At 50.4% G+C, this 22512-nt stretch overlaps 1 protein-coding gene across 1 annotated transcript; it reads right to left on the bottom strand.

Annotated features, from left to right (window-relative positions):
• Window positions 1-22512, bottom strand: LOC119975533 (zinc-binding protein A33-like). The gene is made up of 8 exons (XM_038815324.1): window positions 21986-22512; window positions 21918-21924; window positions 20099-20164; window positions 15237-15332; window positions 14084-14317; window positions 6653-6675; window positions 6439-6554; window positions 1-1287 (listed from the first exon to the last, which is right to left on the bottom strand). The coding sequence occupies exons 1-8, from the start codon at window positions 22402-22404 to the stop codon at window positions 677-679; spliced, it is 1572 nt and encodes a 523-aa protein (XP_038671252.1). The 5' UTR covers window positions 22405-22512; the 3' UTR covers window positions 1-676.

The following is a 22512-nucleotide window of genomic DNA, read 5'->3' as shown; positions in this document are numbered from 1 at the left end:
AAACTAGTTCTAACTTCTCTCACTCTAACTATTCTATGTCTTGCCTGTTCACTGTTCTGAATCACATCATCTGACTTAGAAAAGGCGGGAAATCAGTTCTTATAGTACTGTATCTGACTGTGAGCCATCTAGTGTTGAAATGATTGTACTACATTTACAAACATAGATCATGTATACTGATATCTGAATATCACTACAGTGTCAAGCCCCCAGAGTTCCCACACCTAACATAACCTCACTGGGAGAACCTCACTGGGAGAGTCCAAACGCCACAAACCCACCTAGCTGATAAAGAAGAAAGACAACGAGCCACCTTCTCAGGGATGTGTGATAAATGGGACCTTGCCAGCGAAAGGCATATCTTCCAAACGTACTTTATGTGTCACTGCAGGCAATTTTTCTTTTTATTCGCTCCTGGGATGTGGGCGTCGCTGGCTAGACCTAGCAACTATTGCCCATCCCTAACTGCCCTTGAACAGTTGATGAGCCGCATTCTTGAACCGCTGAAGTCCAAGTGGTGTAGGTACATCCACAGTGCTGTTAGGGAGGGAGCATCCAGGATTTTGACCCAGCGACGGTGAACGGACGCCGATATAATTCCATGTCACTATGGCGTGTGGCATGGAGGGGAACTTGCCGGTGGCAGGGTTCATGTGCATCTGCTGCCCTTGCCCTTCTAGCCGGTAGAGCTTCCGAGTTTGGAAGATGTTGTAGAAGGAGCCTGGCTGAGTTCCTGCAGTTCATCCTGGTTGAACCAGCGGATTTTCATTAGTCCTGCATTCTTCCCTCCGTCATTCAAACAGGGACAGAAATACGGGTAGAGCTTTTCGACAAAAGCGTCAGTGAAAGTGTGGAGGTGGGACATGTCGTCCGCGTTGTAAAACGAAACTTGCCCGCCCTCGTAGTCCAGGTACACCCCGATCTTTCTAGGGTCCGCACTGAGGCTCAGGTAGGTCGGAGGTGCAGTAAAAGCCTTGTATTCCCCTCCACTCCGCAGGCTCAGTCTCCAGTAGCCATCCTCGGGCATCCGTTTGATCCTCCCTTTCCTGTCGCAGGACTTTTTAGCTACCCCGAGGTCCCACTCAGTCTTGTCCCCCACCTCCACCTCCCAATAGTGCCTCCCTGATTTGAATCCCTCTGCCCCCAGGACACATGCGCAGCGGTCAAACCTCTCGGGCCTGTCCTGAAGCACTTGCCGTTGTTCCCCCATTTTCACACTGGTCAGGTCCGAGGACAGGATGAGCCAGGGATTTGCCGTTTTTGGATTCAACGTCAGAGAGGCTGGCACTGGAAGGGGGGGGAAGAAAACATGTTTATAAAATCTAAAGAATTTGTTTATGCACCATCATCTACTAAAACGGTTTTTGGACCTCAGCTGGAGTATTGTGTACAGTTCTGGACGCCACACTACAGGTAGGATGTGAACAATATTGGACAGTAAGAAGTCTTACAACACCAGGTTAAAGTCCAACAGGTCCTCAGGTGAAGGTCACCTGAGGAAGGAGCAGTGCTCCGAAAGCTAGTGATTTGAAACAAACCTGTTGGACTTTAACCTGATGTTGTCAGACTTCTTGCTATGCTCACCCCAGTCCAACACCGGCATCTCCACAACAATATTGGAGGAAGTGCGGAAGAGGTTCACAACAACAGTCCAGGGATGAAAAACTTTGATGTCGGATGGATTGGAGAGGTTGGGATTGTTCTCCTGGGAGAGAAGACGACCAAGAGCATATTTGATGGAGATGTTCAAAATAATGAGGAGGGGGGGGGGGGTTGGACAGAGTAGACAGGGAAAAATTGTTCCTGCTCGTCAAAAGATCAAGGACAAGGGGGCACAGATTTAAAGTGAGTTGCAAAAGAAGCAAAAGTGATGAGAGAGATTTCCTTTTTCCACACAGTGAGTAGTTGGGGTCTGGATTGCACTGTTTGGAAGTGTGGTGGAGACAGGTTCAATCAACAATCAAAGCATTCAAGAGGGCTTAGATGATTATTTAAATCGAAACAAGTTGCAGGGTAGTGGTTAGCACTGCTGCCTGACCGCGCCATGGACCATGGTTCGATTCCAGCCCCGGGTCACTATCTGTGTTGAGTTTGCACATTCTCCCAGTGTCTGCGTGGGTCTCACCCCACCCCCACAACCTAAAGATGTGCAGGGTAGGTGGATTAGCCACGCTAAATTGCCCCTTAATTGGAAAAAAAAAGTATTGGGTACTCTAAATTCAAGAAAAAGAAACAAGGTGCAGGAGTTGGTGGGGTGGGGGGGGGGGGGGGGGGGGGGATGGCACTAAGTCATGAGGCTCATTTGGAGAGTCGGTGCAGACATGATGGGCCAAATGGCCTCCTTTGGCACTGCAACAATTCTGTGATAATGCAACTGTGAACTCATGTAGTAAGCTCCCTCCGGAGATGGACCCAAGACCACCATCAAAACAGAAATAGACCATCCAGCCCTGTGACAGCTTGTATTTTCAATCTTTCATGGGATGCGAGACGTCGCTGACTGAGCCAGCATTTCTTGCCCATCCCTAATTGCCCTAGAATAGGCCATTTCAGAGGGGCAGTTAAGAGTCAACCACATTGCTGTGGGTTTCTGGATTGAGATGTAGGCTAGAGTGGGTAAGGATGGCAGATTCCTTTTCCTAAAGGGGACATTAGTGAACCAGATGGTGCTTTTAAAATGACAATCATTGTTCTGGTCATCATTATTGAATCTAGCTTTACATTGAAAATTTGAACCTATAGATCACCAGAATATAGGCCTGGGCTGGAAGTCCAGTAACATCCCCACTACACCATCCTCATCAACACTGGACTAGTCCGCCACTGAACTCAACCATGTTAACCTGTGGCTTTGCTCCATATCCCTTGGTGCCCTGACCAAATAAAAAATATATCAATCTCAATCTTGGAAATTTAATTTTCCTTAAGCGTCTACAGCCGAGCTATGGGAGGGAATTCCATATCTCCTTGTCGGAATGGGAGTGGACCATTCAGCCCCCCGATGCCTGTTCCACTATTCCGTGAGGCTCGTGGTTAATCTGTGACGTAACTCCACTGGCCTGCCTGAGGCCTCCTATCCCTTAACACCTTCGGTTGCCAGAGATCTGTCACTCTCTGTGACAGAGACAATTCTTAAAATGAAGAATTGATCTGGCATCAGCTGTCATTTGCGGAAGAGAGATAGAAACTTCTGGCACCTTTTGACAGCAGAAATATGCCCGCTCTTCACTCCCGGAAGTAGTTTTTAGATTAAAACTTCTAGTTCTAGACACCTCAACTAACGGGAATGAGGCAGACAGATTATATTCGTTGCCCATGCTACCTTGGAAGCTTCAACTGAATCATCAATTGACCGTCCAAATTCCATATGCGCCAGAACACGTTGGCGATTCTGCGCATGTGCCAACTCGCGCCGGCCCACGGCGGCCTTTCGGTGCCAACCCCACCACCGCCGGCCTAGCCCAGTGAAATACAGAGGATTCCTCAACTTCCAGGTGGGCCGACGCCGGAGTGGTTCGCGTCGCTCTTGGAGCCGGCGTCGGGCCGTCCCGCCAATTGCGGGAGAATCCCGGCCCTGGAGTTGTATAAAGCAGGATGTTTCTGTAGGTATTTCTTTTGGTTTTGTTTTAACAGGTTGCTAGCCCGTCGCTAGAGGCTATAACTTGAGAGGTGCCACTCCACATCAATCATGGCCAACCAGGTAAGTCACCTGCTAGGCTTGTCAGCAGTATTTACAGGTTGAGAATCAATCTGTTCGGCCGCATTGCAAATGCACCTTCCATGGCCATCAAGTCTTGGAGTGAGACTACCAACTCCAAGCTTTGGGATTGGAGGCAGGGACACTACCCAGTACACCACAGGTCACCACTCTTGCCTTTCGGCCCTCTGGGTATAAAGACCAGCTTTCCAGAACCTTATAAATTATTTTCTGTAGCTGTTCTTTTTGGTTTGTATTTATTTTTTAAAATAAATTTAGTGTACCCAATTCATTTTTGCCAATTAAATGACTTGGATGAGGAAGTGAAAGGGTGGGTTGGTAAGTTTGCCGATGACACGGAAGTTGGGACAGTTGTAGATAGTGTTGAGGGCTGTTGCAGGTTACAACAGGACATTGACAGGATGCAGAGCTGGGCTGAGAAGTGGCAGATGGAGTTCAACCTTGATAAATGTGAAGTGATTCATTTTGGAAGGTCTAATTTTAATGCTGAATACAGAGTTGAAGGCAGGATTCTTGGAAGTGTGGAGGAACAGAGGGATCTTGGGGCCCACGTACATAGATCCCTCAAAGTTATCACCCAGGTTGATAGGGTTGTTAAGAAGGCGTATGATGTGTTGGCTTTCATTAACAGGGGGGATTGAGTTTAAGAGCCGCGAGGTTTTGCTGCAGCTTTATAAAACTCTACTTAGACCACACTTGGAATATTGTGCTGAGTTCTGGTCGTCTCATTATAGGAAGGATGTAGATGCTTTGGAGAGGGTACAGAGGAGATTTACCAGGATGCTATCTGGACTGGAGGACATGTCTTATGAAGAAAGGTTGAGGGAGCCAAGGTTTTTCTCACTGGAGCGAAGAAGGCAGAGAGGTGACTTGATAGAGGTGTACAAGGTGATGAGAGGCATGGATAGAGTGGATAGCCAGAGACCTTTCCCCAGGGTGAAAGTGGCTGTCACGAGTCGACATAATTTTAAGGTGGTTGGAGGAAGGTATAGGGGAGATGTCAGAGGTAGGTTCTTTACACAGAGTGGTGGATGTGTGGAATGCACTGCCAGCAGAGGTGGTGGAGTCAGAGTCATTAGGGACATTTAAGCAACTCTTAGACACATGGACAGCAGTAAATTGAAGGGGTGTTGATTAGGTTGACCTTAGATTAGGATAAATGGTCGGCACAACTTCGTGGGTTGAAGGACCTGTATTGTTCTGTATTCTAAAGGGCAATTTAGCGTGGCCAATACACCTAACCTGAACATTTTTGGGTTGTGGGGGTGAAACCCACACAAACACGGGGAGATTGTGCAAACTCCACACAGACAGTGACCCAGAGCTGGGATCGAACCCGGGTCCTCAATGCCATGAGGCAACACTGCTAACCACTGCACCACCATGGTGCCCCTTTATGTTGCTGTGCTAATGATCAATGTAACTGGAACCGTTCTCCACCCCCCCCCCCCCCCCCCCCACCCTCACTCAGTGACATGGGGTGGAGGGTGTTTGCATGCAGGAGTCATATGCAACTGTAGATTGCACCGGTTCATGTACTTCCAAGAAGCCTGTTTTTTACGCCCTTGTGGAGCATGTGGACCATGTGCATCATAGGTTGATGTAGACTGCGGGCCCTTTTGGTCCTTAGAAAAACCTTTTATTAGAGTTTTGTTTGCAGGCTCCTGACACCTGGTGCAGAGAAGGATGGGAAGGAGGAGAACCTGCTCCTGGGCCTGGAAAATTCAAGGTCAACAGGTCCAGGCAGCAGCTGACTGTGGGTCGTCCCCGATTCAACTGTCCGCCCCTCTGCCGGGACTACATTCATAGCTGGGTGTCCTAGTTTGGGGGGGAGGGGGGGGGGGGGGGCAGGAGTGTGCGGTGTCCCCTGATACCGTTGAGGGATTCCGTACCCAGTAGGCACCACAAGAGTCTTATCGACACCCTTAATCATTTGCGATTTCCTTTTTTGGTCGGGTTGTATCCTTTTTTTAAATTTAAAGTACCCAATTCTTTTTTTGATGAATTAAAGGGCAATTTGGCTTGGCCAATCCACCTACCCTGCGCATCTTTGGGTTGTGGGGTGAAACCTACTAGACAAATGAAAATGAAAAATGAAAATCGCTTATTGTCACGAGTAGGCTTCAATGAAGTTACTGTGAAAAGCCCCTAGTCGCCACATCCGGCGCCTGTCCGGGGAGGCTGGTACGGGAATCGAACCGTGCTGCTGGTCTGCTTTAAAAGCCAGCGATTTAGCCTGGTGAGCTAAACCAGCAAGGGGAGAATATGCAAACTCCAAACGGACAGTGACCTGGGGCTGGGATCGAACCTGGGCCCTCGGCGCCGTGAGGCAGCAGTGCTAACCACTGCACCACCCTAAGGCTGTATCCCTTAAGGGTCTACCCCTTTAATTGTCTCAGTTTATTTGATTGATTTTAATTGGTTAATTAATGTGGCACAAAATAGAAACCCATTAACCCTCCCCCCCCGCATGTCTTTGAACCTCCAACCTTGTCACGATTTTGAAAGTACCCCTGTTTTATTCTTTTTAGACCCCAAAACACTCATTTGCCACATTAAAATACATTTGCACCAGTTCCCTCCTTCAGTTCATTGAATTTAGCTGCTTTAGCGGGGTTTGAGCCTATGCGCCCAGGGCATTAGCCTAAGCTTCAATGACATTATCATTACATAACCATCTCCCTTTAAGTAAACAATTGAGAACATTTAAATCTCTTTACCAGGGCTGATAGAGTCCATCATTTCTCTCCACGCTATATACTGCAAGGGACCTCTGAATATCCCCTGGGAGACCTCTGTGTCTACCAATGCCATAGAATCATGTTTTTCACGAAACCTGCAAATGGAAATTTTGAACATTGCAGAAAGAGTTAACTTTTGTTTTTGCTTTCAAAGTCTGGTTGTTTTTCATTATTTGAAAATGGAAAATTGTACCTCATGTTCCAGCAACCTTCCTCCTGAAACAAACACAAATACAGATCCACATTTGTCAGTCAGTTCAGGACGAAATAAAAACAGAAAATACCACGCAGAACTGCAACCAGAATTTCACCAATTTAAAACAGTCCTTGAAACAGTCCCAAAGAAGAGTCACATTATAGAGTCATAGAGGTCTACAGCACAGAAAAGGCCCTTCGGCCCATCGCGTCTGCACTGGTTAAAAACAACCACGTACCTATTCTAATCCCATTCTCCAGCACTTGACCCATGACCTTGTATGGAATCGCAAGTGCACATCTAAATACTTCTTAAATGTTAAAAGGGTCTCTGCCTCCACCACCTATTCATGCCGCGATTTCCACACTCCCATCACACTCTGGGTGAAAAGGTTGTTCCTCACATCCCCTCTACACCTCCTGCTTCCTTACCTTAAATCCATGCCCCCTGGTCATTGATTCCCCCACCAAAGGGAAAAGTTTCTTCCTGTCTATCTACGCCCCACATAATTTTATACATTTCAATCATGTCACCCCTCAGTCTCCTCTGCTCCAGGAAAACAATCCAAGTCGATCCAACCTCTCTTCACAGCTAAAATGCTCTAGCCCAGGCAACAGCCTGGAAAATCTCCTCTGCACCCTTTCAAGTGCTATCACATCCCTCCTGTAATGTGGATTCCAGAACTGCACACAATACTCTGCCTGGGGCCAAACAATATTTTATACAATTCCAGCATAACCTCCCTGCTCTTAAACTCCATGCCTCGGCTAATAAAGACAAGTATACCATATGCCTTCTTAACCGCACTGTATCCACCTGCCCTGCTACTTTAAGGGACCAGTTTACCTGCACATCAAGGTCCCTCTGATCCTTGGTGCTGCCCAGGGTCCTGCCATTTATCATGTATTCCCTTTCCTTATAGGTTCCCTGTAGGTTCATGGTTTACCCCTTTCTCTATTCTTGAAGAATGATACCACATTGGCTACCCTCCAGTCCTCCGACACCTCTCCTGTGACCAGAGAGGAATTGAAAATTATTGCCAGCACTTCTGCTATTTCCTCCCTGGCCTCACTCAATAGCCTGGGATACACTTCATCTGAACCTGGAGATTTATTGGCTTTTACGCTTGCAAGGCCACTCAGAACCTCCTCTCTGTCTATGCTAATTTCTTTAATTTTATCACAGTCCTTCTCCATGATTTCTATACGCACACCCTCTATCTCACGAGTGAACTGCGGCACAGAGTATTCATTTAGAATCCTACCTATGCCCTCCGGCTCCACACTCAAATTACCACTGTGGTCCCCAATGGGCCCTACTATTTCCTTAGTTATCATTTTATCCTTAATGTACTTATAGAACAATTTAGGATTTTCCTTTATTTGACCTGCCTATATCCTTTCATGTCCCATTTTTGCTCTTCTAATTTCCTTGTTAAGTTCCCTCTTGCACATTCTAAGCGCATCTAAGGCTTCTGCTGTTTTCAGCCCTCGGTATCTACCATAAACCTCCCTTTTTCTCCTTATTCAATGCTCTATATCTAGGGTTCACTGGATTTGTTGGTCCCACCCTTTTTCTTGATTGGAACATGTTGGTCCTGCACTCTCTCTATTTCCTTCTTGATTGCGTCCTACTGTTGTGTCACAGATTTACCTAAAAGCGTCTGCTCCCGTCCACTCTGGCCAAATCATATCTGATCTTATTAAAATTGGCCTTCCCTCAGTTTAGAACTTTGAACTCAGGCCTATCCGTGTCCTTTTCCATAACAATCTTCAATCTTTTTTTAAAATATTTTTTATTTTTACCATTAAGGGGCAATTTAGCATGGCCAATCCGCCTACCCAGCACATCTTTGGGTTGTGCACGGGGAGAATGTGCAAACTCCCCATGGTCACGGGGCCGGGATCGAACCCGGGTCCTCGGCGCCATGAGGCAGAACAATCTTGAATCTAACAGTTATGACCGCAGTCTGCAAAATGCCCCCTACTGATACTTCAATCACCTGCCCGACTTCATTACCTAAAATTAAGTCCACTCTCTTGTAGGATCTTCTACGTACTGGCTTAAAAAGATCTCCAAGATGCATTTAAGAATTCCGCTCCTTCTACACCCTTCCCACTATGACTACCCAGTTAATTTTGGGTAAGTTGAAATACCCTAATTTCACTGCACTGTTACTTTTACACTTCTCTGAAATTTGCCTACACATCTGCTCTTCTATTTCTCTCAGATTATTAGGGGGCCTATAGAACACTCCCAGAAATGTGATTGCTCCTTTTTTGTTTTTAATCTCGACCCATATGCCTTAAGGGGCAGCACGGTAGCATTGTGGATAGCACAATTGCTTCACAGCTCCAGGGTCCCAGGTTCGATTCCGGCTTGGGTCACTGTCTGTGCGGAGTCTGCACATCCTCCCAGTGTGTGCGTGGGTTTCTTCCGGGTGCTCCGGTTTCCTCCCACAGTCCAAAGATGCGTGGGTTAGGTGGATTGGCCCTGGATAAATTGCCCTTAGTGTCCAAAATTGCCCTTATTGTTGGGTGGGGTTATTGGGTTATGGGGTAGGATGGAGGTGTTGACCTTGGGTAGGGTGCTCTTTCCAAGAGCCGGTGCAGACTCGCTGGGCTGAATGGCCTCCTTCTGCACTGTAAATTCTATGATAATCTATGAATTTGAAGAACCTTCCAAGATGTCGTCCCTTCTTCTTGCTGTAATTGATTCCCTGATCAAAATTGCAACATCCCTTCCTCTTCTCTCACCTCCCTTTCTTGTCTGAAGATCCTCTATCCTGAAATATTGAGTTGCCAATCCTGTCCCTCTCTCAACCATGTCTCAGTGACAGCAATGATATCACACCCCATGTTTTAATTTGTGCCCTCAACTCATCTGGCTTGTTCGTCAGTCTCCTTGCATTAAAATAAATTCCCGTACCAGCCTCCCCGAACAGGCGCTGGAATGTGGCGACACGGGGCTTTTCACAGTAACTTCACTGAAGCCTACTTGTGACAATAAGCGATTATTATTATAAATACCATCCAATCTTGCCAAATTCCCTTGTGACTTAACTGGTCTAGAACTTTTGACGGTGCACTCCCCCTGTTGAATGTTTTCTCAGGATCCCATCCCCCTGCCAAGTTAGTTTAAATCCTCCCAAACAGCACGAGCAAACCTCCCTGCATAGACAGTAGTCCCATTTTGGTTCAAGTGTAAACCATCCGCCTTGTACAGGTCCCACCATCCCCCAAAACCCTTACCAATTCCCCAGAAATCTAAAGCCCATCCTTCTGCACCATTTCTCTAGCGACGCATTCATCTGGACTAACCTCCTATTTCTATATCACTGGCAGGTGGCTCGGAAGTAATCTGGAAATTACTAGCTCCTGGGTCCTAATCTACTTCCTAGCTCCCTAAATTCTGCTTGCAGGACCTCATCCCTTTTTCCGCCTCTGTCATTGGTACCAATGCGTATCATGGTATCTGTTAGTTTGCCCCCCCCCCCCCCCTTCAGAATGCTCTTCAGCCATTAAGTGACAACCCTGACCCTGGCACCAGGGAGGCAACATACCATCTTGGGGTCTCTTTTGTGGCTGCAGAAATACCCGTCTGTTCCCCTTAAAATCAAATTCCCTACCTCTACAGCCCTGCCATTGTGTGCTGCAGACCTGCCTGTGATGCCATGAGTTGGCTGCTATTGCTTTCCCCTACACAGTCATCTCCCCAACCATTATCCAAAACAGTATACCTGTTATAAAGTCAGATGGACACCGAGGATGCCTGCACTACCTGCCCTCCTCCACTCTGCCTGTTAGTCATCCATGCCATTTCTGTCTGGTCAATATTCTCCTGTGGGGGACTACCGTATAATGTGCTATCCACGACTTGCTCAGCATTGCGGATGCTCCACAGTGAAGCCACCCTCACCTCCAGCTCCGAAATACTATCCAGTCTCTGCAGTTGGACACATTTCCTGCACATGTGGTCACCACGACAACTGAAGCTTCCATGATTTGCCACATAGCACAGGAGAAGCATATTACGGGTGCAAGCTCCCCTGCCTTGACTACCTTCAAGCCCCTTATTTACTCCCCCTTTTAACAAAAGACTGCCTATATAAGAATATCTCCCTGATGCTAACTTTACTTCCCTTACCCTGCTTTGTTATAATGATCCTGACTTTCACTTGTGCTGTTTCACAATTAATCCCTTCTTCCAAAACAAAACACTCTCAAAAATCATGACTGCTTCTCAGTGATGCTGACTGCGAGGACATTGTTCCCAGTCAAATGTTAACTTAGTTTCTCCCTCCATGTCGATATCCAAATGCAGCGAAACCTGGACAATATCCACCACCAACACACAGTTGCAGGAACGTGTACCATCTGCAATGTGCATTGCAGGAACTTGGCAAGGCTCTTTCGATAGTGCCTTTAAAACCCACAAGGACAAGAGACTACTAGATCACCTAAATGCAACAAATAAGGAAAATGTGGGTGTGGGGCGAGGGGTAGTGGTACGGGGATTAGGAAAAGACACACTGGCAAGAGGTCACCGCATCCAGAGTCACTCAGTGTAGGTCTTTAAAAGTGTTTAGGGTCTCTGCCTCCACCACCAATTCAAGCAGTGAATTCCAGATTCCCACTACCCTCTGCGTAAAAAAAGATTTTCCTCATGTGCCCTCTACACCTTTTGCCACTTGGCTTTTTAAAAAATAAATTTAGAGTACCCAATTATTTTTTTTTCAATTAAGGGGAAGTTTAGCGTGGCCAATCCACCTAACCTGCACAACTTTGGGTTGTGGGGTGAAACTCACCCAGACATAGGCAAACTTCACATGGACAGTTACCCAGGGCCTCAGCGCCACAGTCCCAGTGCTAACCACTGCGCCACATGCCGCCCCTTATCTTGACCCTTTGTCTCCGGCTTCAAGAATTCTCCATTGGGGAAACAATTTTATCCTGTCTGTCCATTCTGTCTCTTCCCCTCAATTTTGTACACCTCAAGTAAGTCACCCCTCAGCCTTCTTTGTTCCAAGGACAGTTCCCCGCACTGTCTGTGCCGAGTCTGCACGCTCTCGCCGTGTCTGCATGGGTTTCCTCCGGGTGCTCCGGTTTCCTCCCACAGTCCAAAGACGTGCAGGTTAGGTGGATTGGCCATGATAAATTGTCCTTAGTGACTAAAAAGGTTTGAGCGGTTTTGGGTTACAGGGTTAGGGTGCAAGTGAGGGCTTAAGTAGGTCGGTGCAGACTCGATGGGCTGAATGGCCTCCTTCTTCACTGTATGTTTTATGTTCTATTCAACCTGTGCATTCTTCCCCACGATTTCCGAATGGGAATAGAGTGTGTGTGATACTCTATGAAGATGAGTTGGTGCTCTTACTGATTGGCCCCCTAATGGAGAATTCTAGAAGCAGGGGACAAAGGGTCAAGATAAGTGGCAGATGGGGCGGCATGTGGCGCAGTGGTTAGCAGTGGGACTGTGGCACCGAGGACCCGGGTTCGAAACCCGGCCCTGAGTCACTGTCCATGTGGAGACCCCCCAGCGGGGAATCAAACCTGGGACCCTGGTGCTGTGAAGCCACAGTGCTATCCACTTGTGCCACTGTGCTGCCCCATGTGGGTAGAGAATATTGAACTGCATCACAAACATAGGAACATTCAGCCCATCGGTCCTGCTCTGCCATTCCATTAGGTTATGGCTGATCATTTTTTCTTTAGTCCTTCATGGGATGTATGCTTTGTTGGCTGGGTCAGCATTCCTTGCCCACCCCTAATTGCTCTTGAACTGCGTTCTCTTGAACTGAGTACCTTGCTTGGCCATTTCAGAGGAGCATTTAAGAACGAGCCACTTGTAGGCCGGACCAGGTAAGGGTGGCAAAATTCCTTCTCCAAAGGGCCAGATGGGTTCTTATGATAATCTACAATGGTTTCATGGGTATTGTTAGACTTTTTAATCCCAGAGTTTTTATTGAATTCAAATTTCACCATCTCCATATTGGGTTCAAACCCAGATCTCCAGAGCATTACCCTGCACCTCTGGATTACTAGTCCAGCGACAGTACCACTACACCACTGCCTCCCCTTATCTACCTCAATGCCACTTGCCTGCGCTATGGCCCTTGATGCCATTACCACCCAGAAGCCTATTGATTTCTGACTTGAACATGCTGAGTGACTGCGCTTTCCCAACCTTCTGGGGGGTAGAGAATTCCGAAGATTCACCATCCTCTGAGTAAAGAAATTCCTCCTCATCTCAGGCCCAACTGGTCTACCCCTTATTCTGAGACACTGTCCTGGGCGGCACAGTAGCACAGTGGGTAGCACTGTTGCTTCACTGTGCCAGGGTCCCAGGTTCGAATTCCGGCTTAGGTCACTGTCTGTGCAGAGTCTGCACGTTCTCCCCGTGTCTGTGTGGGTTTGCTCCGGTTTCCTCCCACAAGTCCCAAAAGACGTGCTGTTAGGTAATTTGGACATTCTGAATTCTCCCTCTGTGACCCAAACAGGCACCGGAATGTGGCGACGAGGGGATTTTCACAGTCACTTCACTTCAGTGTTAATGTAAGCCTACTTGTGATAATAAAGATTATTATTGTTATTAGACCCTTCACTCACCTCCACCAGCCAAGGGTATATCCTATCTACGTCTACCCTGTCATGCCTTGTAGGAGTTTCAACGGGATCACCTCATTCTTCAAAACTCTGGAGAATACAGACTCAGATTCCTCACTTTCTCATGAACACTTCTTCCGCGGCCAACGCGTTCTGACAGAGGTGGAGAGTCTACTCACCATGCCACATACGGAGAAATGATACCATTGAACCACCTAATTGTTAATGACTTAAATAAGGTGGGTGGCACACGACAGGATGCTCAAAATGAGAAGTTAATCCAGTGAGTTTGGCATTGACCCCACAAGCCATCCTGGAACAATTTGGAATCTGACTGTTAGATATTAGCTGCCTATTCAACTTCAGAGGGGACAACAGGGGAACTGGAAATGTGCCTTCATAATAGATTAATCAGGAATACTGGCTATCATAGACAGAACATACAGTGCAGAAGGAGGCCATTCGGCCCATCGAGTCTGCATCGACCCACATTAAGCCCTCACTTCCACCCTATCCCCATAACCCACCCCTCCTAACCTTTTTGGACACTCAGGGCAATTTAGCACGGCCAATCCACCTAACCTGCACAGTCTTTGTATTGTGGGAGGCGCCTGGAGGAAACCTACGCAGACACGGGGAGAACGCGCAGACTCCGCACAGACAGTGACCCAGCAGGGAATCGAACCTGGGACCCTGGCGCTGTAAAGCCACAGTGCTATCCACTTGTGCTACCGTGCTGCCCAAACGTATCTTCCCCCAACAGATACACAGAGCAGGATTTACTATCCCCCTCGAGATGGCTTTGTGATGAGTTAATTCGCTTTACCTTGAGAATGTTTAATATGTCCGGTTGATCCAGCTTTGCCTGAAACTCGACCAGCACCCGCTCAATAGAATCCAGTACTTCCTGAATCCCCCGCAGATTGTCTCGCATATCTTCTAAGATCCTGTCCTCCTGATCCCGGAGATCTCTACTTAAACTCTGCTCCTTTTCATTCAGAGTTCGATGCATTTTAGCAAACTCGTACCTGATGTGGATCTGCAGGTTGCGCGACTGCTCCTGCACAGCGAGAATGTGGAACAGCATCATCAACAGGTTCATCACTGCCTGCAAGTTCCCCTTCCAACCACCCCACCATCCCAACTTAGAAATGTTTCGGAGTTTCGGAGCCATGAGGTCATGTTGCAGCTGTACATAACTCTGGTGCGGCCGCATTTGGTGTATTGCGTGCAGTTCTGGTCGCCGCATTATAGGAAGGACGTGGAAGCATTGGAAAGGGTACAGAGGAGATTTACCAGGATGTTGTCTGGTATGGAGGGAAGATCTTATGAGGAAAGGCTGAGGGACTTGAGGCTGTTTTCGTCAGAGAGAAGAAGGTTAACAGGTGACTTAATTGAGGCATACAAGATGATCAGAGGGTTAGATAGGGTGCACAATGAGAGCCTTTTTCCTCGGATGGTGATGTCCAGCACGAGGGGACATAGCTTTAAATTGAGGGGAGATAGATATAGGACAGATGTCAGAGGTAGATTCTTTACTCAGAGAGTAGTAAGGGCGTGGAATGCCCTGCCTGCAACAGTAGTGGACTCGCCGACACTAAGAGCATTCAAATGGTCATTGGATAGGCATATGGACGATAAGGGAATAGTGTAGATGGGCTTTAGAGCGGTTTCACAGGTCGGCGCAACATCGAGGGCCGAAGGATCTGTACTGCGCTGTAATGTTCTATGTATCAGCCGTTCCTTCACTGTCACCAGGTTAGAATTCCAGGGACTCCTTCCTTAACCTGCACCGCACAGACCGCAGGGGTTCAAGCAAACAGCCCACCGCCACCTTCTCAACGGGCAATTAGAGATGGGCAATAAATGCTGGGCCGAGCCAGCGATGCCCACACCCGTCAATGAAGCTTTAAAATCGTGAACTCGATGGAAGTCACAAATCTAACCTGAGCTTTGGAGAGAAAAAAACGGCGCCTTACCCTGACTTGGGAAATCTTCTGTTTCTGGTTAAATTTAGCCTTGAGCACAGTGGCCTTCCTCTTAGCAACCGCGTCCAAGGTTGACTTCAAATTATCCTGTGAAGCAGAAGTGAACAGAGGAAGGCTTTTAACATTGCAAAAAGCTGGAGGTTCAAGAGGGATGGGAGGCGGGGAGGGCAAGGCTGGGATAATGTCGCCGGTATTACAGTTTTCCCACCTGTCTCTATGGCTTCTTTTGCCAATTTCTTCAAATCTGTGTCCTCTTGATCTCGATCCTTCCACCAATGGGAACAGTCTCACCCTGCTCACTCTACCGAGACCCATTCATGATTTTGACCACCTCCATTAAATGGCCTCTCAACCTTCTCTTTTCCAAGGAAAACATTTCCAAACTCCAATCTATTTGTGCAACTGCAGTTCCTCATACCTTGAACCACTCTTATGAATCTTTGCTGCACTCTCTCGCTTCCTCCTCCTCCCTCTCTCCTTCCCCATGTCTCTCTCTTCCTCTTTCTCTCCCCCCAGTTAATCTCTGTCTCCCTCTCTCTCTCTTTCTCACTGTCTTTCGCTTTTTATCTCTACCTTTCCATCTCTACCTCTGTCTATCTCTATCTCTCTTGCACTCTCCCCCTCCCTGTCTCACTTTCCCACTCTTCTTCCCCATGTCTCTATCTCTCACTGTCTCTCTCCCTCTCTATCTCTCAGTCTCGCTTCTCCTCTTTCACTTTCTCTCTTGCCCCCTCACTCTCTCTCACGGTCTCCCTCTCTGTCTCTCTCATCGGGCACGATTTAATGGCCGCATTGCGCTTAAGTGAGAGCGCGATGAGGCCGTTAAGTCGCGGGAGAGACCAAAACCGAGAACTGGGTCGGTCTCCGATCTGTTTCCTATCTAACCGGCCCGCACCCATTGGCGAAATCAGGATCCTGCCGTAGCACGGTGAGAAACCACAAATCATCATTTAAGACCAATCTCCATACAATTAATGGGAGCGACCTCCTATCTAACGGCCTCCTGTGATCGAACAGCCTACGCAGCAAGTAGTCACGCTGACACCGAGTCGTTCAACTTTTTTGAAATGTGAAAGTGGCGGAGGACCTGCTGCGGGGAGCTGAGGAGCTGAGTAGCATCTTTGCTCCCAGGCAAGGAGCCCGGGGGCGCTGGGGCTGTTGCCCTGGTACTCAGAGGAGGTGGCAGAGCAACCGGGGGGGCAGCCTTGGTTGGAGTAGGCCTCCATGGGGGCTGGGGGGGTGCGAAGCAGGAGGGTGGCTGGGCGGAGGGGTGTGCGGTCGAACCACCCACGGTTGCGCCATGCCAGCCCCGGGAACCTGTGTACCTGCTTCGGGGGCAAGCCTAGCTCCTGCCGTCTGTCGCACTGACCACCCATAACTCCCACTGACCGCGGGGGCCTCTGGCTGCACAGCTGAAGACTATTGCTAATAGGGAATTGGCAATCGTGGTTAAGCAAACACCTTACATTTCCCAAGTGGATTGCTGTGTGTAGACGTGTATGTAGCATGTGCGTGTCATTGCCTAGCCTCTCAATCAGACAGTGAGGCCTGGACATTGCAAGAAGCAGCACCATGGATGCAGTGGCCAACATCGGAGCAGCCAGGGGCTGGGCCCCTGCACCGGGGGGGGGGGCCTTACTGTGGCCGGAGGGGGGGATGAGTGCACTGGGGAGGTAATCTGCGCCCAGTCCAAGTAACATTACATACAGATGTTTGAGGCACAGGGCGTGGGTCCGGTGAGCAGGGGCCCCCGCTTGGCCAGGGGTGCCTGGGGTGGAAGACACCACTGGTTGTCAGTCTCACACCCTCCTCCAATTCCTTACAGATATTACACGGGATCGAGGATATGTTGGACCCCGCGGAACTTGCCGCAGTGGTGCTGCTGGGAGGACGGGCGGCCAGACACCAGAGAAGGCGGTGGCAGCAGCGTCGACATAGACTCGAAGCGGCAGCCCATGTGCTGGACCCTGTCCCACATCCTGGAGGACCCGGCGACCCTTCAGGCCAGGAAGGGACCCAGGGAGTGGAGGCCTAAGATGGCCCAAAGTGTACAAGCGCTGCTGGTCTTTTGAACAGGTGATAGACAGCGTATGCCACAAGAGGCTCTGCCTCAACAAGGGGACAGTGCAGCACCTGTGCCATGTCCTCATGGACTTGCCATCACATGGAGGAGGGGTTGCCTGCTCCAGGTGGCTGTCAAGGTCACCGCAGCCCTGAACCTTCACGCCCCAGCATCATTCCAGGGCTCGAGTGGGGACCTGTGTGGAATTTCACAAGTCCATCCGTGAAGTCGCAGGTGCCCCGTTTACTTGGGCAACGAAAATTTAAACTTTGACATGGATCGGGCCCAACAAGATGCCCGGGCAGCAGGATTCTCTGCCATCACCAAGATCCAGAGGGGTAATAGGTAGCACGCATGTCGCCTTATGCTCACCGGGCCGTCTAGGAGTGCCCTACATAAACAGGAAGGGGTTCCTGAACATGCAACTCGTGCGGCCACCAGATCATGCACGTGTGTCCACGTTTCCCGGATAGTGTGCAAGGCAGCTGCACCCTGGGTCAGTCGGACATCCACAGACTCTTCGAGGACCATGGTCGGTTGGTTCTTTTGGGATAAGGGATACCTGCTGAGGACCTGGCTAATGACGCCTGTGCAGAAGCTGGTGACCGATGCAAAGACCCAATACAATGAAGCTGATGAGGCCGCCCAGTCTGTCATTGAGTGGTGCATCGGACTGCTCAAAATGCAGCGCTTAAACCTGGACCGCTCTGGTGGTGAACTGCAGTACACCCTCCAGAGAGTTGCCAGCTTTGTGGTAGTCTGCTGTGCCCTCCACAACCTTGCACAGCAGCAGGGCAACATGCTGGAGGTGGAGGAAATGTGGGCACCTTTGAGGAGGAAGAGGACAAGGAGGGGCCAGACCAGGAGGGGCGCTGGAGGACGGGCCCGGGGGGGGGGGGGGGGGGGGGTCTCGCAGGACCAGCTGGAGGGCAGGCTGCAGTGGCGAGACCTGAGGGCAAACGAGGCCCCATCCACGCCTTCACAGAGGACGTGGCCTCGTCCGTCATTCCCCTTCTCCCACCCCCCCATCCTTCTGCTCCCCCCCCCCCTCCCCCCGCCTTCATTATCCTCCGCCGACCATTTCCCACCCTCCCAGGGTCTGTGTAACATCACTCCAGTGTGATGGTTCTGTCAGCGGGTCACTGTCGAGGGCAGGGTGGGGAATGATAACCCACAGAGAGCTGAGCGCTGGTGCTCCTCAATCTATTCCATCGTCTGACCCCTGCCTGTCTGCTGAGTGCTCGCTCACACCCATTACCTGCATGTGGTGTACCCAAGGGAGGGTGCGCAGCATGAGCCCAGGACCCCATGTCCGGGGAGGTGTGGCATAGGATTGGTGCTCGACACTCACTGCGGAAGAAAGTGACAGAGTCAGACCAGTCGAGATGCTGATATTTTACTGGGTTTCAGAGTGTCCACTTCCACCCCACTCTCCTGATGGTGCCGGCCCCTTCCCCACCCCACATAACTTCCCCTATTCCCCCCCCCCCACCTTATTCCCTTCCTGCCCCTACCCCCTGTGCCCTCTCAGTGATCCTCGACCTGCTAAGCCTTCTGTGCTCTACTGCTGTTCCCCATCAGAGATGGAGATTGCCAGCTGCTTACCGTGTCCCGGCGCACTAGCCGGCAATACCTGCCCCGCCGTGCTGCACTATACCGGGTGCTGACTGCGAGATGCCACGTTGTCAGAGGGGTGGAACTCGGGGGAGCTGGTGGCCACCGTCGCCACTCCGTGGGACGGGTCCAGCTTGGCATCCAACACCCCCTCTCAGCCGGTGCCCAAAGGGCCCTGGGGTTCACCTCGGGCCAGAGGGGCGGTTCGAACCCCGGCTGCCACTTTGCCATCTGGCTCGGCCAGCCCTGGCGGCTCCCCAATGTCTGCACCATGGTGCCAACGCCCTCGGCCATGCTCCTCAGTGGCTGGGCCATGCTCTGCAATGGGCGGCAATTCCCACCTGTGACTGGGACAAGCTCGACAGTGACTCAGCTATTCCAATTTGAGATTGGAACATGTCCCGCAGGACCTTATCAAAGTCTGCTTGGTACTGGGTCACGTTCCCCAGTGAGTCGGACAGTCTAACAAGGCCCTCAGCCATGGCCTTCACTGACTAAGCCACGCCTTGGACACCCCCACTCCTGCAGCTGACGCCATGCACCAGTCTCTCCACTGCGGTCGCCACCCGAGCAGTGTTGGCCTCGGTGTCATGTATTGCCTCAGCCTGTACCCTCTGGGACTCCTCCAATCGGCTGTGTACCTGCTGGAGTGTCACTGAAATACCCCCTCTGAATATCACAGCCGCATCCTATCGTGTGTAGCAGCTCCGGGTAAACCTGGTCAAGGGACTCAGCATCCGGCTGAGATCCAGCTGGGCCCTGGGATCCAGCAGACCTCTGACTGCTGTTTCCTCTGGGAGTTCCTGCCTCCACCTGATGTGTATCTGCAACTGTGTGGTGCTGACCAGATTGTGCCCCAGAAGCCGGACCACTAACGTGCCCCAACCGAGGTGTGTGCGTGTCTCTGCGCTGGTGGCGGGGGAGGATGACAGCTGTGACTATTATGGTTGTATCCTCGGAGCTCTCAGGGGAGGCAGTGGGGGTGGGGGGAGTGGGGAGACACATCCCGGATGGGCCGGCGGTGTTGGCTGGAGGTCATGTGGGAGAATGGACATTTGGTCAGTGGGACCATCTGTCTGGCAATAACAACTCACGTTTGACAGTTCATCTGGGTGAGGGCTGGTGAGTCCTCACCTCTGCGCCATGCGCCAACCTCTAAGTTGGTGACCGATCTAACCTTGGCCATCCCTACGACCTCCAGGGCCTGTTCCTGATGTCCGGCACACCGCTGCCCGCCTGGGCCCTATGCCGTCGGTTGTGGGCCCACTTCTCCTGTGGGGACACAGAGGGGGCACCGTTAGCCACACGCTTGGTTACTCGCAGGGGTGGGGGTTGTGGGAGGGCGCTTGCAGGGGGATCTGCCATATGGGGGGTTGGAAAGATTGGGGGGGAGGGGGGTGAGGAGACTATGCGTGAGGGGTCAGAGGTGAGGCCCGGTGGAGGTCGTTGACCTTCTTGAATCCTGGTCATACTCCCCCCTGCTGGTGGCCGCTGCCACTTCCTCCCAGGCAGTGGTGGCTAACCTGTGGCTGACCCTGCTGGATCCTTGAGGGAACAGGGCAGGCCGCCTGGCCTCCACTGCATCCAACAGTCATCCCAGATCGGCGTCGCCAAATAGAATGGGGCTAGCCTCTGTGGCAGCATGACTGTGATCGGAGTGGGGATGGCTGTGCAGGAGCGGTTTAAGTGTTGCTGTCACTTGTTAGTGGGGGGACTGGCAAGCGTGGTCCCAGGCCAATCAGCCGGCATGATTTGCGGGGTGAATCCTCCTTAAATGGGCCAATTAATGTTTTATACCAGTGACGGTCTCGCCGGGCCGAGTGGCGGAAAGCTTGCGGCATTTCCCACTCCCCACCACCCTTCAAATCTTTTCCATTAAATAGTGCCCATTATTTTTACCATTGTCTCTGCCTCTCACCGCCTGACTCTCTCACTGTCTTTCTCATTGTCGTACTCTCTGTCCCTCTCACAATCTCTTTCTGTATCACTCTGTGTCCCTCTCTCTCTGTCTTTCTCATTGTCCACTCATTGTTGGACGCATTGAGACTATGCAGACAACGGACGAACGGACATCGCGCGACAATCACCAGGCAGGAACGTTCCCTTCCAGTCGGGGAACACTTCAGGAGTCAGGAGCATTCGGCCTCTGATCTCTGGGTGAGCGTTCTCCAAGGCGGCCTTCAGGACGCGCGACAACACGTCACTGTCTATGTGGAGTCTGCACGTTATCCCCGTGTCTGCGTGGGTTTCCTCTGGTTTCCTCCCACAGTCCAAACATGTGCAGGTTAGGTGGACTGGCCATGCTAAATTGCCCTTAGTATCAAAAAACAAGGTTATGAGGGGTTATTGGGTTATGGGGATAGGGTGGAATGTGAGGGCTTAAGTGGGTCGGTGCAGATCGATGGGCTGAATGGCCTCCTTCTGCATTGTATGTTCTATGTATCTATGTAATGCAAAATCACTGAGCAGAAACTTAATAGCCAAGTTCCGCACACGAGTGCGGCTTCAACCGGGACCTTGGATTCATGTCGCATTACATTCATCCCCCACCATCTGGCCTGGACTTGCAAAATCCTACCAACTGTCCTGGCTTGAGACAATTCACACCTCTTTAACCTGGGGTTACCCCTATCTCTGCATCTGTAAAGACTTAATTACCTGCAAATGCTCGCATTCAAAGCATTGTCTTGTATCGCTGACTTTGTCTATATAAATGTTTCTGGAACATACCTCTTCATTCACCTGAGGAAGGAGCAGTGCTCCGAAAGCTGGTGTTTGAAACAAACCTGTTGGACTTTAACCTGGTGTTGTAAGACTTCTTACTGTGCTCACCCCAGTCAAAAATCGGGGTGGCCTCTCCACATCATTTCTGAATGTCTCTCACTCTGCCTCTCTCTCTCTGCCTCTCTCTCACTCTGCCTCTCTCTAATGCTTTCACATCCTTCCGAATGTGTGGAGCCCAGAGTGGGCACAATACTCCCCAGTTGAGGTCAAACCAGCGCTCTGCAGAAGATTAACACAAGCCCCTTGCTATTCCACTCTGTGCCCCTGTTATTAAATTCACCTTGTAAATCTCAACAGCCTCGTTAAGGGAATGAAGTTGTGGTATTTGTGTTCTCTGCCGTCTCGGCAAATGCCACAGATGAGTTTCTTATCAGTTTCACAGAAGAGTTTCAGTTCTTCCTGGTGCAAGTCACAGTAGAATGTCCTCCCCTTCCTCCTCCGGCGGCGGCGGTCTGGACCCCGGGCTTTCTCGGCAAGGTTGGAGAGAGCTGCATTGGACTGGAGGTGTATTTCTGGGAACACCTCCAGACACTCGGGGCAATAGTTCGACTCCTGCATTTCCCAGCAGCCGACGATGCAGGAGCGGCAATAGTTGTGGCCGCATTCCAGGGTCACCGGGTCCTCGAACAACTCCAGGCAAACGCCACAAACCAGTTCCTCTCTCCAGGTGTCTGCCCGCTGCCTCCGATCCGTCCCCATCCCGGCCCGAGGCGGCGTCAACCTCCTTCCCCTGCTCGGGCTGGCCTGCTTCGCTGCAACTTCCTTGTTTGTTTAAGGCGATGGGTAAATGCTGTGACTCTCAGCAAC

This window comes from Scyliorhinus canicula, chromosome 13, assembly GCF_902713615.1.
Source record: "Scyliorhinus canicula chromosome 13, sScyCan1.1, whole genome shotgun sequence".
NCBI classification, from domain to species: domain Eukaryota; kingdom Metazoa; phylum Chordata; class Chondrichthyes; order Carcharhiniformes; family Scyliorhinidae; genus Scyliorhinus; species Scyliorhinus canicula.
This window is presented reverse-complemented; position numbering and strand designations above follow the sequence as displayed.